The sequence below is a fragment of the Helianthus annuus genome, chromosome 13 (assembly GCF_002127325.2).
Source record: "Helianthus annuus cultivar XRQ/B chromosome 13, HanXRQr2.0-SUNRISE, whole genome shotgun sequence".
Lineage (NCBI taxonomy): Eukaryota > Viridiplantae > Streptophyta > Magnoliopsida > Asterales > Asteraceae > Helianthus > Helianthus annuus.
Window position 1 is genome coordinate 132,365,139 of NC_035445.2, and position 13,411 is coordinate 132,378,549.

General features: G+C 32.5%; 1 protein-coding gene and 1 long non-coding RNA gene across 2 annotated transcripts; one reads left to right on the top strand and one right to left on the bottom strand.

Annotated features, from left to right (window-relative positions):
* Nucleotides 1–428: 428 nt before the first annotated feature.
* On the top strand, nucleotides 429–6,924 carry LOC110901337 (AAA-ATPase ASD, mitochondrial). Its single transcript, XM_022148170.2, has 2 exons — nucleotides 429–1,130; nucleotides 6,196–6,924. The coding sequence occupies exons 1-2, from the start codon at nucleotides 429–431 to the stop codon at nucleotides 6,922–6,924; spliced, it is 1,431 nt and encodes a 476-aa protein (XP_022003862.1).
* Nucleotides 6,925–9,042: 2,118 nt separating this feature from the next.
* Nucleotides 9,043–9,712, bottom strand: LOC118485957. The gene is made up of 3 exons (XR_004877723.1): nucleotides 9,480–9,712; nucleotides 9,313–9,391; nucleotides 9,043–9,230 (listed from the first exon to the last, which is right to left on the bottom strand). It is a non-coding gene; the product is annotated as an uncharacterized LOC118485957 (long non-coding RNA).
* Nucleotides 9,713–13,411: the final 3,699 nt, after the last annotated feature.

Below are 13,411 nucleotides of genomic sequence, written 5' to 3' on the forward strand. Positions count from 1 at the left end.
AAATTAGAAGATAAATTATTAGAAAATAAATATGAAAGAAAGGCGGGAAAACCCAAAAATAGGTGCATCCAATGAATGACACGTGTCACATATTGGTAATAAATTATTAGAAAATAAATATGAAAGAAAGGCGGGAAAACCCAAAAATATGTGCATCCAATGAATGACACGTGTCACATATTGGTTTACTTTATTATATGTATAGATTATATATATAATAATGATGTCACAACACATGCGTTTCTTACGTTACTTACTAGACGCGTCTTGGTGATTTATTCTATATATGTAAATTATATATATAATCATGACACAATATAGTTTCATTCACCGATTAATTAATATCTTTTCCTTTTTATGGAAGAAAAATAACCTTTTAATCATTTATATACAATAACACTTGATCACTTGCAATCAAGAAGAAGACAATGATGGGGGATATGAGTCAGTTAGGGCCGATTTTCGCGGTCGGTATGTTCATATATGCAATGTTCCGGCAATGGTTTCATGATCAGTTTCATGGGCATGTTGAAATGTATGTTAACAAAGTCATTGGATATGTATACCCTTACGTCCAGATCACTTTTCACGAATACCACTCGGAATACTTTGAGCGGAGCAAAGCGTACGCCGCCATTGAACGCTACCTTAGCGCCAACTCATCGAACCGAGCCAAACGGCTCAAGGCAAATGTGGTCAAAGACTGTGAATCTGTAGTCTTGAGTATGGATGATTATGAAGAAGTCACTGATGAGTTCAATGGGGTCAAGATTTGGTGGAGTTCAAGCAAAACCATCCCGGATCAGCGGACCTTGTTTTCGTATCGTGATGATGACGAAAGGCGGTTTTATAGACTCACTTGTCACCGGAAACATCGAGATTTTGTCACGAATGTTTACCTGAAACATGTACTCGATGAAGGGAAGGAGATTGCGGTAAAGACCCGACAACGAAAGCTTTATACCAACAACAAGAGTGAGAATTGGCATGGTTACAAGAAGACGATTTGGAGCCATATTGTATTCGAGCACCCGTCTACGTTTGATACGCTTGCGATGGATCCAAAAAAGAAGAAGGATATATTAGACGATCTGATTACGTTCAGCAAGTCTAAAGACTACTACAAGAAGGTATGAATGCTTAGATGATTTTATTATCTGTTATAATTTTTATAAATATTTATATATAAGTTTATTTGTTAGCGGCATCCGGATTCGGACACCGCCACCTCAGCGTCATGGCCATTTTCGGTCTGCTCTCCTTAGGGATGAAAATGAGTTTAAAGGAGCCAAGCCGAGCTGTGCCACATTGGGTTCGGACTCTTCTCATTTTCTCAACGAGAAGAGTGTTTAGCTTGAGCCTCGAGCTTGGCCATATAAAAGCTCGAGCCGTCTTGCTTATTGAAAAAAATAAATTTTATTATTTAACATAAATTATTCTATATATTAATAATCAACTTATATGTGCATCATAAGTTGTAATCTGTGCTTTGGGAATGTTTCAAAAAAAATTTTGATTTTTCACTTCTAACCTAAACATTTCATATTTTACATTTTAACCACTTTCCATTTTTTTACTTTTAACCCAAAGTTTTCCATCTTTTATACTTTAACACAACACTTTATATTCTACAACTTTTGTACCCCATACTTTTTATCGTTCGCAAGTTTTTCTTTTTACGTTTCGTTCTAAATTTTGCGAGTTAACATGTCGTAGCGTGCATGAGGTTTAACGTTTTTGCTCTATTTTTTCATATTTGACAGACCCGTCGCAACGAGTCCATTTTTCCCCTTTTGAAAAGTTCGCCGCAACGGGCGGGTCGTAGATCGACTAAGTTATCATTTTCTACGTTTTACGTTTCTGGTTAATTTCTTTGTAGAGTTAATTACATAGTTAGTCCCTGTGGTTTGCACAAAGTAACATACTTAGGTACTAATAGTTTAGAATCACATTCTAGGGTATTAACTTTTCATTTTGTAACATTTGAAGGTATTAACGTTATTTCTAGGCTTAAAATCACATTCTATTAGTACCTAAATATGTTATTTTTTGCAAACCACAGGGACTAACTGTAGGTCCAGGTTTCGGGACCGAAACCGTGATTTTCTGTTTATGTTCAAAGATGGAAGAGATAAGAGAGGATAAACATAACAAACTTTGTATTAATCCGGTAGTAAACATTACAAGTCGGCCCGGTTACATGACAACCGAACTAATACCAAAGAAGTATACATCCGGGGAGAAACCAAGTGGTGATTTCTCCCGGTGAGGTCTCAGACCTCCATTCTCTCTCTAGCACACACTTGTGCTCTCACTCTTGTGTTGCAAATGACAAAGTGTTGGTATTTATACCAAAACAAACACTGCAGGTCGAAGGATCAGACTGACTGGTCGAAACATCATCCTTCGATCAGACAGTCTTCGAAAGATACTCACATACCTCGAATGATATCCTTCGATATCCTTCGAGGTCCATCCTTCGATGGGTATCTTTCGAGCTCATCGAAGGATATTCATAATCCTTCGATGCCTTATCCTTCGACACCAATGACAACACAGCAACTTTGTCTAGCAACACACACACACAGTCAAACCAACAACCCTCTCGTTTGACCACTTCAAACGAGCGGGTCTATACACGTTCGTTTGACCGTTTCACTAACTATTACAAATTCAGCATAAAATAAAACTAATCTATTCGACAAGCATCGGACACAAAATCTGCATCAACAAATTCCCCCTTGTCCGTTGCTGTCGAATGCTGAAAATGCAATTGCAATCAATCTTCAGCCAAGTATTCATCTTCTCTGTGTAGACAAATTCCCCCTTGACCGATGATCCAGGTAAGTAGCATCCTGATGCTCATTGTATAAGATTTCCCCCTCAAAGTACGCGTATCCGTGTTGAGTGTTGTGCAATTTCCTCAAAAGGATCAATTGACCGATCTTCCGCTGATCTTCCAAAACTCCAACCGGCATATGATAAAGGTTCCATTCTTAAACAACTGCATCAAGTCTTGATCTTCAAGTGTCTGTGCAAAACATTCCACGCTGAACCGTTTGAATCACCAGAAGATCATAAACTCTACCACCTGAGATTGCGTTTAGAGATTTACCGAAGAAATTCAACAAATGAAAAAAATTTTTATCCCCCCATTTCTTTGGCAAAATCTCTAAACCTTAACAGATTCTTTCCACTTCAAAGAAACTGTCGTCAAATATTCACCAATTCCCTCCACCAAGCGGAACTGTTGTGTTTGGCCCATAATAGTCGCGTTACCATATTTGTCATTGCATCGGTAACCGTGACTACCCCACATTTTCAAACATCAAGTCTTCATCATCTCTTGTGTTCATCATGCTGCATCACCCCGCGTGTTCCCAAATCCCGTACGAATTTTGATGTTGAAACTTTGAAGCCCGGTATGAATAATCCTTGCGAACACCCGACCCGACTCCAAGTGAATTAAATGATTAACCCCAACACACTGTCTGAGTTCATAAAATTCCACAACATCTGGATCCTTCGAAACATCTGCATCAAACGAAAGATAAACACCAAGACAGCTTCGAAAGATGATCTTTCGAAGTCTTTCGAGCACATGTCACATATCTTTCGAGCATCTTTCGAGCACATGTCACATATCTTTCGAACACCTTTCGAAGTTGGACATGGCTGATCCTTCGTACACCTCAGACTTGATCCTTCGAAGTCTTTTTGATCCTTCGAAGAACTGATGATCTTTCGAGCACTCCTGTTCATCTTTCGAATCTCCTTGATCGAAGGATGATCTTTCGAGGTCGAAAGTTATCCTTCGATGGTCCTGACACAAGGACAGAAAGTACGACAGGTGTCAGAAAAGTTGATGTGGTAGGTGACCAACTTTCGCACATTTCGAAGCATGAAAATTTGAATTTTGAATTTTGTTTCATCCTTCGAAAAACTGTTCAATCTTTCGAGGACAAACAGCATCTTTCGAAATTTGAAGCTGTCAAGAACATCAAGAACACGGAGGACTGTTCATCTGCAGATCCGACGAAAACACTTTGTATACAGTTTTTGATGATGGAAACTTGAAGATTTAGGAGAAAAACATAAAACCCAACACCCGGTTTAGCACAGATCTGGATATCCGGGTCCAGATCTGGGTTTTTCTCATTTTCACCTTTTTTACATCTTGAACAAAAACCCACAAAAATCACAGATCTAGAGCACATGTGACTTAGTAAACGGTTAGTTTTACTAAATCGGGCACCATGGCTCTGATACCAATTGTAGGTCCAGGTTTCGGGACCGAAACCGTGATTTTCTGTTTATGTTCAAAGATGGAAGAGATAAGAGAGGATAAACATAACAAACTTTGTATTAATCCGGTAGTAAACATTACAAGTCGGCCCGGTTACATGACAACCGAACTAATACCAAAGAAGTATACATCCGGGGAGAAACCAAGTGGTGATTTCTCCCGGTGAGGTCTCAGACCTCCATTCTCTCTCTAGCACACACTTGTGCTCTCACTCTTGTGTTGCAAATGACAAAGTGTTGGTATTTATACCAAAACAAACACTGCAGGTCGAAGGATCAGACTGACTGGTCGAAACATCATCCTTCGATCAGACAGTCTTCGAAAGATACTCACATACCTCGAATGATATCCTTCGATATCCTTCGAGGTCCATCCTTCGATGGGTATCTTTCGAGCTCATCGAAGGATATTCATAATCCTTCGATGCCTTATCCTTCGACACCAATGACAACACAGCAACTTTGTCTAGCAACACACACACACAGTCAAACCAACAACCCTCTCGTTTGACCACTTCAAACGAGCGGGTCTATACACGTTCGTTTGACCGTTTCACTAACTATTACAAATTCAGCATAAAATAAAACTAATCTATTCGACAAGCATCGGACACAAAATCTGCATCAACACTAACTATGTTAATACCCGAGAAGTTAATACCTCCAAACGTTACAAAATGTAAAGTTAATACCCTAGAAGGTGATTTTAAACTATTAGTACCTAAGTATGTTATTTTGTGCAAACCACAGGGACTAACTATGTAATTAACTCTTCTTTGTATTAAGACACTGTAACGGGTGTGTGTGGTTCAACGATTTTAGTCTGCTTTTCGTTCAGTGTAATTTTTACCATTTTATCTATTTTATTTTTACGATGTTGAGAGTCGATGTGGTTGTGGCATTGGTGCTACTTGGCACAGTTTTACGAACGTTTTTAACCTATTAAAATTTTTACTAATTTTTTGTTTCGGATTACCCATATACTTCCTTTACTTAAAAACTAATTTTTACGTGCATATTTTATGTACGGGTATGTGTAAATATGATTTCTTCTACATTCCGATGTAAACTTTTTTTATAGAGGAGTCAGGTCAAATATAATACGTTTTCGTTTAAAGAAACCATTTTTACGTGCATATTTCTATGTACGTTTTCGTATAAATTCAAGTTGTTCTACGTTTCGACGTAAACTGTTTTGAGAAACAATTCAGGTCAAATATAATATGTTTTCGTGTTTATTTTATGTACGTTTCGTAAAGTTTGTTTCGAACTGAGTGGAGTCAAATTATGGTTTCTTTTTCTCCACTTTTTTTCGAAAGCTCTAATTAATCCCTTTCAATTACATATGCATATTTTCCTTCATACCCGTTACGTTTTCTTTGTATAAGTTGGGTCACATATAGTATGTTATGATTGTTCAATATGAATTTCATTTACTTTACGTTTAATCCAATCACAATGATTATACAGATTACACTGAGTTCAACTGGATACGTCGAAATGTGTGTTTTCATATGGTTAATGCATCATATAACGTTTGAACTAATCCATTCAATGTTTACGATGTACCCGCGCCGCAACGCGGGCGGGTCTTAACCCTAGTTGATATTTAAAAAGAAAACAACAAATAATTTTTCTAACATACATAAAATACTGATATTATTATCAAAAAGAATTTATATATGTTTTCTACATCTTATAACATGTGTTATAGTTTTGAGTTATATTTTCAATATGTGAAAATTTGAGCTTTAATTTAAACGAGCCTAATAAGCGAGTCAACAAGACAAACTTACCTTGACTCGAGCTCAGTTTGTTTACAAATCCAAGCCAGTTATTCAACACATACAAAATATTATTCACCAATATCGTTTTTTTAACTATTTCAAGGTGGGTAAGTCGTGGAAACGAGGATATCTTCTTTACGGTCCACCAGGAACCGGGAAGTCTAGCATGATCGCGGCCATGGCTAACCTTCTGGAGTACGACATCTACGACCTTGAACTGGCGTCCGTGAACGATAACACGGATTTGAGGAAGCTGCTCATCGAGACATCAAGCAAGTCTATAATTGTGATAGAGGATATCGATTGTTCACTTGATCTCACCGGTCAAAGAAAGGATAAAAAAGATGATAAAGAGGATGAGAAGGATCCAATTAAGCAAATGGAGAAGATGAAGAAAAAGAAGAAGGGGAGCGAGGTGACCTTGTCGGGGCTGCTGAACTTCATTGATGGGCTATGGTCGGCTTGTGGCAGGGAGAGACTGATCGTGTTCACGACGAACCATATAGAAAAGCTTGATCCTGCTCTCATTCGAAGAGGAAGGATGGATAAACATATCGAGATGTCTTACTGTTGTTTCGAGACGTTTAAGGTTCTTGCGAAGAACTATTTGGATGTTGAAACGCATGAGTTGTTTGCAACGATTGGTCGGATGTTGGGTGAGACGGATATGACTCCAGCCGATGTGGCCGAGTGTTTGATGCCGAAGTCGGATGAAGAGGATGTTGAGGTTTGTTTGAAGAAGTTGATCAAGTGTTTGGAGGATGCAAAAGAAGCAGCAAGAGTCAAAGCTCAGGAAGATGCAAGGATCAAAGCTGAGGAAGGACATATTTGATTTCATCTAATGGCTGTTTGTTTTCTTAGGTGTGTGTTTTTTTATAAATTTAATAAAGTTGATTGATTCTTGAAAATGTAGAAATATAATTACATTAGGTATTTGCCGATAGTTTTTTAAGTTTACTAGGGGGAACACCCGTGCGATGCACGACATGCATAATAGTTATTGTTTTTTCCTGGAACGACGACTGATATAGATAGTGCATGACACGGTACGAAAGTGCGAATATAGTATAGATTTTTAAAACAAAAACCGGTTTTTTTTAAAGTTAGCCGTTTGACCATGGTTATTTTGACCAAAGTCCACTCCTCGTTCGGCACTTTGTGGTAGCACTACCAGTCAAAAAAAGGCCCAAAACGCCCGAGGGTACAGTGTTCCCAATCGTTTTTAAGACGCTTTGAGAGAGGTTTGCGCCCCACCACATGTGGTCTCACAAAACTTCAATTCTATGGACGTGTGGTTTCTCAACCCTCTTCAAAAGACGTCACAATTTTCAAATTTTTTTATTTTTATTTTTTCTTTTTCATTGTTTTAGATGGTGTAAAATAGATGTTAAATATATATATTATACTACATACACATATACATATAAATTCAGTTTTGACATCTAAAAGTCAAATTGCAGGTTTTGTTCCCTTTTATAGATAAGAAAGCAGTTTATTATTTATTACTAAAATGTTGTATTAACTTTATTCTGCAACATATTCTTTATAAACTATGCTTACCTTGACATAACCTAATAGCTATATTTCCTTATTAGAAGTCTCTTATAATTGAAAATTAGTACATATTATTACCTTGCTGGTGAACACATTTACTCTATGTTTAGGGAACAATTTGATTAGGTTGCTAATATTGAATTGAATATCACACCAAATTACAATAGCAGTTTATATTGCTACTATTCACCCAAATCAAGCACCTTAAATAAGTCAGTGTTTCTCTATATTCAAAAAACGAACTATAACTGACGATTATTAAATTGCAACAGTCAATTCAATCCAAATACTGCAATAGAAACATAAAATCTACCACAATTCGTTGGTTAATCACGTATAGTTCTTAATCGATTAGAATCAGAAAAAAGGAAATTGACTCACCGTAACTTAAAATCAGGAAGAAGGCGAACAAAGGGGCGGAGTTTTTCGAAATCAATGACCCCTATCTTTCATTGTTATTCCTTGAATGAGGTAAGCAAGACCCCATACTACACACTACATACACATACATAAAAATTGGGTTCTATATTATTTGTATAAACACCGATTGGAAACCCTCACATTGCATTTGATGAAACCCTAATTAATATAAACACACACACTAACACTCACGAATCGAATCGAATTTATAAAAGGAAAAATTCGGGCTGTTTTTACCTCTTGCTGCTCCAAATCTTCATTACCATACATTATCTTCATCTTAGAGATATAGATATTGCACTTAAAGGTCTCAACCATCAAAATACGATCCAAGGGCTAAAAAGTGGTTCCTAATTATGCAATGGTTATCATTTGAACCTTATTCCATGAGACTTGAGGTAAGATGCAAAGAGCATTCTTTGAGTTTTAAACCATCTGTAATTAAGTTCATTATTTAATCATTATTGTTGCAATTATTAGGTATTATAGATAATAATACCCCATGAAATTACCTTTTAGTAATTTTCGTTTCTAATTGGTTAGCATCTTTTAAGTTATAAAACCATTTATAGTTATAATTAAATTCATAATAATGTTGATTAAGTTTTTTTATATTTAATTATTATTATTATTATTATTTATTTTTATTTTTATTTCATATGATGTTCATCAACTATCTGATAAAATTGCAAAAATGGTTGTAACCTTATTTGTATGATGTTTAGCAATTACTAAACCAAATAATAATGACTTAATTATAAAATTCAATCAAGTAATCGGTTACGGAGAACTTGAAATGGAAAAGCAATGTAAATATGAGGAAGGTGATGATGTTCAACTAAGTCAAATGATTTAATTCTTTATCAAGTATTTAACAATACTTAATTTATAAAGTTATCAATTTAATTGTATTTATCAATTTATACTCATGTAGAAAGACTAATTCCCTTTACTAACTTCATTGAGTTGCTGTACTATAAGCATAATATGTTGCAATTATTTAAATTTGGTTGGAACCCTTGTGAAATGCTTTATACGATAGTATAGATAAACGCAATCAATTTAAATCTTTTGCGCGGGTTGAAAACATCCGAGCCCTTAAAGTTTGCTGCCCAATCCTGTCAAACAATACCTCCTCAAATATTTCCTCTGCATCTATATTGCCTATATATAGTATCAATTAAATCACACAAAAGCATCATATGTTTAAAAAAAATAGTAAAGTAGAAATTAAAAAAGGAAATACCAATAGGCCAAATAAATGTCTATCTCCAAATGAATAACTTTTATCGTACCCACCCTTTTACACCTCCATATACATGAAGCTGCAAAAAGGAAAAAGACTATAAATTTATGAACAATTAAACAATACATTGGTAAATGGTTCCAGATACTATAGTCATGCAAGGGTACCTTGATGAAGTATGAAGTGTCTGTCTTTTTGTATCCAATAACCTGTGTGTATACTTTATATGTAATATAAAATCATAATTTGAAAAAAAAAACCACTAAATCACCAAAAACATAATAAAACATCAATATAAACTCATAGATTATGTAAAAGAAAACTGTTATCCCATTTGAATATTTTAAGAAACAAACCAAAGTTTTTTCGAATAAATGTTGAAATGGGTATAAAAGAACACACCTTACCACCAAGACAAATAAATTTCATATCAACTTATCTCTTTCTTATCTCTTTCTTTTCGACTCTAACTCGCACAATAGTAGACAAAGGAGTTGATGTTGAGTAAAATGGTGAATTTATAGCAATGATAGGAGATTCCTTAATCGGTCAAATTTATTACATATTGATTGAAATTGGACCTTTGGAGTGCTTTTGCGGTTTATCCCAATAGGTTTCGTTTATTAATTGCATTTAAGAACCGAACTTATTATTGTATTATTATAATTAATTGTGATTATATTCTCATTTAATTATTTTTTTATTTTTTAATATTAATGTAGAAAGACTATTTCACCCCTTACTAACATCATTAAGTTGTTGTACCATAAGTATAAAAGATTGTAATTACTTAAATTTGGTTGGTATCCTTATGAAATGCTTTATAATATAGTATAGATAGATAGATAGATATAGATATAGATAATTATTTTTTTTATTTTTTAATATTAATGTAAAAAGACCATTTCACCCCTTACTAACATCATTAAGTTGTTGTACCATAAGTATAAAAGATTGTAATTACTTAAATTTGGTTGGTATCCTTATGAAATGCTTTATAATATAGTATAGATTAGGTTCTAGCATTAATGTACTGTACTATATGTTAATATGGTGTTTCATGCATTGCTTTGTTGCAAATTGTGTTGTTTTATTTGTAAATTATTATTATTATTTATAATAATCTAATTAATTTAGCCAAAATCTTGTTATTAATATATTAGAATATATATATATATATAGCTATTTTAATACTTTTATTATTTTAATATTATAATAATAATTCCTTTTTTTTACTGTTTAACTTTAATTTAATGATTTTTTAGTATCACGGGGTGGGATAAGCTTGGTGTCAACCGGTACTGGTATCGAAAATACCGGTACGGTCTTGTTTGGTATCGGTACAAATAGTAATTTTAATATTTTAATAATATATATAGTTTTTTATATATTTTTATTATTATAATATTATAATAATAATTCTTTTCTTTACTTTTTAACTTTAATTTAATGATATTTTTATGATACTTATGATCTTTCGGTTTAAATTATATCTTAATCTATTAAATTCTGATACTAATATCATGGATAAGTTCTTAATATTTGATATCATTTGGATCCCTTTACCTATTTTTTTTATTATATGTTTTCTTTGAAAATATATTGTTGTGTTTTTATTACGAATTATATTTGAGCTACTTTTAATATATTAGTTACTTCGAAATTTAAATTTATGGTTACCTTGTCAAAGATCATTTTATAGAATAATCATAAGTTTGGAATAATTATCTTTAAACCAATTATTAAAACAAATTAAGATCAAAGATAACTTTAAACTAATCTACCTTTATCTATAATATATTATTTAGTATAATGTGTTATTGATGATATTAATTTTAATGATTATTGATATATAATTATTTTATTTTATTTTATTATTTATCTTATCTCTTATTTATTTAATATAAATTAAATGCAATTAATAGGATTTTTATAGGATAATGTATTTAAAACAACCATAAATTTTGGTTTTAAAATAGAACATATAACTAAACTTTAGAATATATATTATTATTTTAATATTATAATAATAAATCTTTTTATTTACTTTTTAACTTTAATTTAATGATATTTTTATGATACTTATGATCTTTCGGTTTAAATTATATCTTAATCTATTAAATTCTGATACTAATATCATGGATAAGTTCTTAATATTTGATATCATTTGGATCCCTTTACCTATTTTTTTTATTATATGTTTTCTTTGAAAATATATTGTTGTGTTTTTATTACGAATTATATTTGAGCTACTTTTAATATATTAGTTACTTCGAAATTTAAATTTATGGTTACCTTGTCAAAGATCATTTTATAGAATAATCATAAGTTTGGAATAATTATCTTTAAACCAATTATTAAAACAAATTAAGATCAAAGTTAACTTTAAACTAATCTACCTTTATCTATAATATATTATTTAGTATAATGTGTTATTGATGATATTAATTTTAATGATTATTGATAGATAATTATTTTATTTTATTTTATTTTTATCTTATCTCTTATTTATTTAATATAAATTAAATGCAATTAATAGGATTTTTATAGGATGATGCATTTAAAACAACCATAAATTTTGGTTTTAAAATAGAACATATAACTAAACTTTAGAATATATTATTATTTTAATATTATAATAATAATTCTTTTCTTTACTTTTTAACTTTAATTTAATGATATTTTTATGATACTTATGATCTTTCGGTTTAAATTATATCTTAATCTATTAAATTCTGATACTAATATCATGGATAAGTTCTTAATATTTGATATCATTTGGATCCCTTTACCTATTTTTTTTATTATATGTTTTCTTTGAAAATATATTGTTGTGTTTTTATTACGAATTATATTTGAGCTACTTTTAATATATTAGTTACTTCGAAATTTAAATTTATGGTTACCTTGTCAAAGATCATTTTATAGAATAATCATAAGTTTGGAATAATTATCTTTAAACCAATTATTAAAACAAATTAAGATCAAAGTTAACTTTAAACTAATCTACCTTTATCTATAATATATTATTTAGTATAATGTGTTATTGATGATATTAATTTTAATGATTATTGATATATAATATAATTATTTTATTTTATTTTATTTTTTATCTTATCTCTTATTTATTTAATATAAATTAAATGCAATTAATAGGATTTTTATAGGATGATGCATTTAAAAAAACCATAAATTTTGGTTTTAAAATAGAACATATAACTAAACTTTAGAATATATATAGATATTTGTTGCCTGGAAGAGTACTTGATTATTCGGTGGGGGTGTACTAATACGGGTGGTATGAAAAGATTGCTATGTTGCTGCAACAAACGAACCCTCTTCCTGATTTTTATCATGCTCGGTCAAGACTATGTCTCGAAGAAACCCGCAAGATGAATCATGGCTCAACTCCGATCGCCGGCACTGCTCTAAACGTGAACACTTCAGACTCCGCCCCCAGGTATGACACTCGCGACAACCAGTCAACTGACAGCGGTCGTGGACGCGACAGGGGCAGGGGTCGTGGCAGCGCCAGTCGTGGGCACGGAAACAGTAGCGGTGAGAGCAATCAGTCATCTCCGTAGCAGCTAGGGGTGTTCATCGAATCGAATTTTCGAACCATTCGAATAATTTTTATTTTCCCTTGAATTGGAATTCGATTAAAACCTACCCAATTCGATTTGAATTCGATTAATTCGAATAAATTCGATATGATCCAGATTCTTTTAAAACATGTAAAACAGCTATCAAAATGAAACATAAAATTTAAAGCAGGCATAAAGCACGATATCACATTAAAAAAATTCCAAATAAAGTACCATAAGTCTAACATTCAAAACGAGAAGTCGAGAATACCCACTCCACATTAGAAGTTAATATTTTTAGGGTTAAAAATCTATGAGTAAATTACAAGTTTTGTCCTTTATGTTTGTCCCAAATTTCAGGCGCTGTCCTTTACCTTTAAAATTGATGACTTTGTACTTAATGTTTGAAAATGTTGTACGTTATGTCCTTTAGGGCAAACCCAGTTATAATTTTCAGTTAAGTTATGTCATGTGCACTGCACATGAGGGTAGAACGGTCATTTCACCTCCCCACT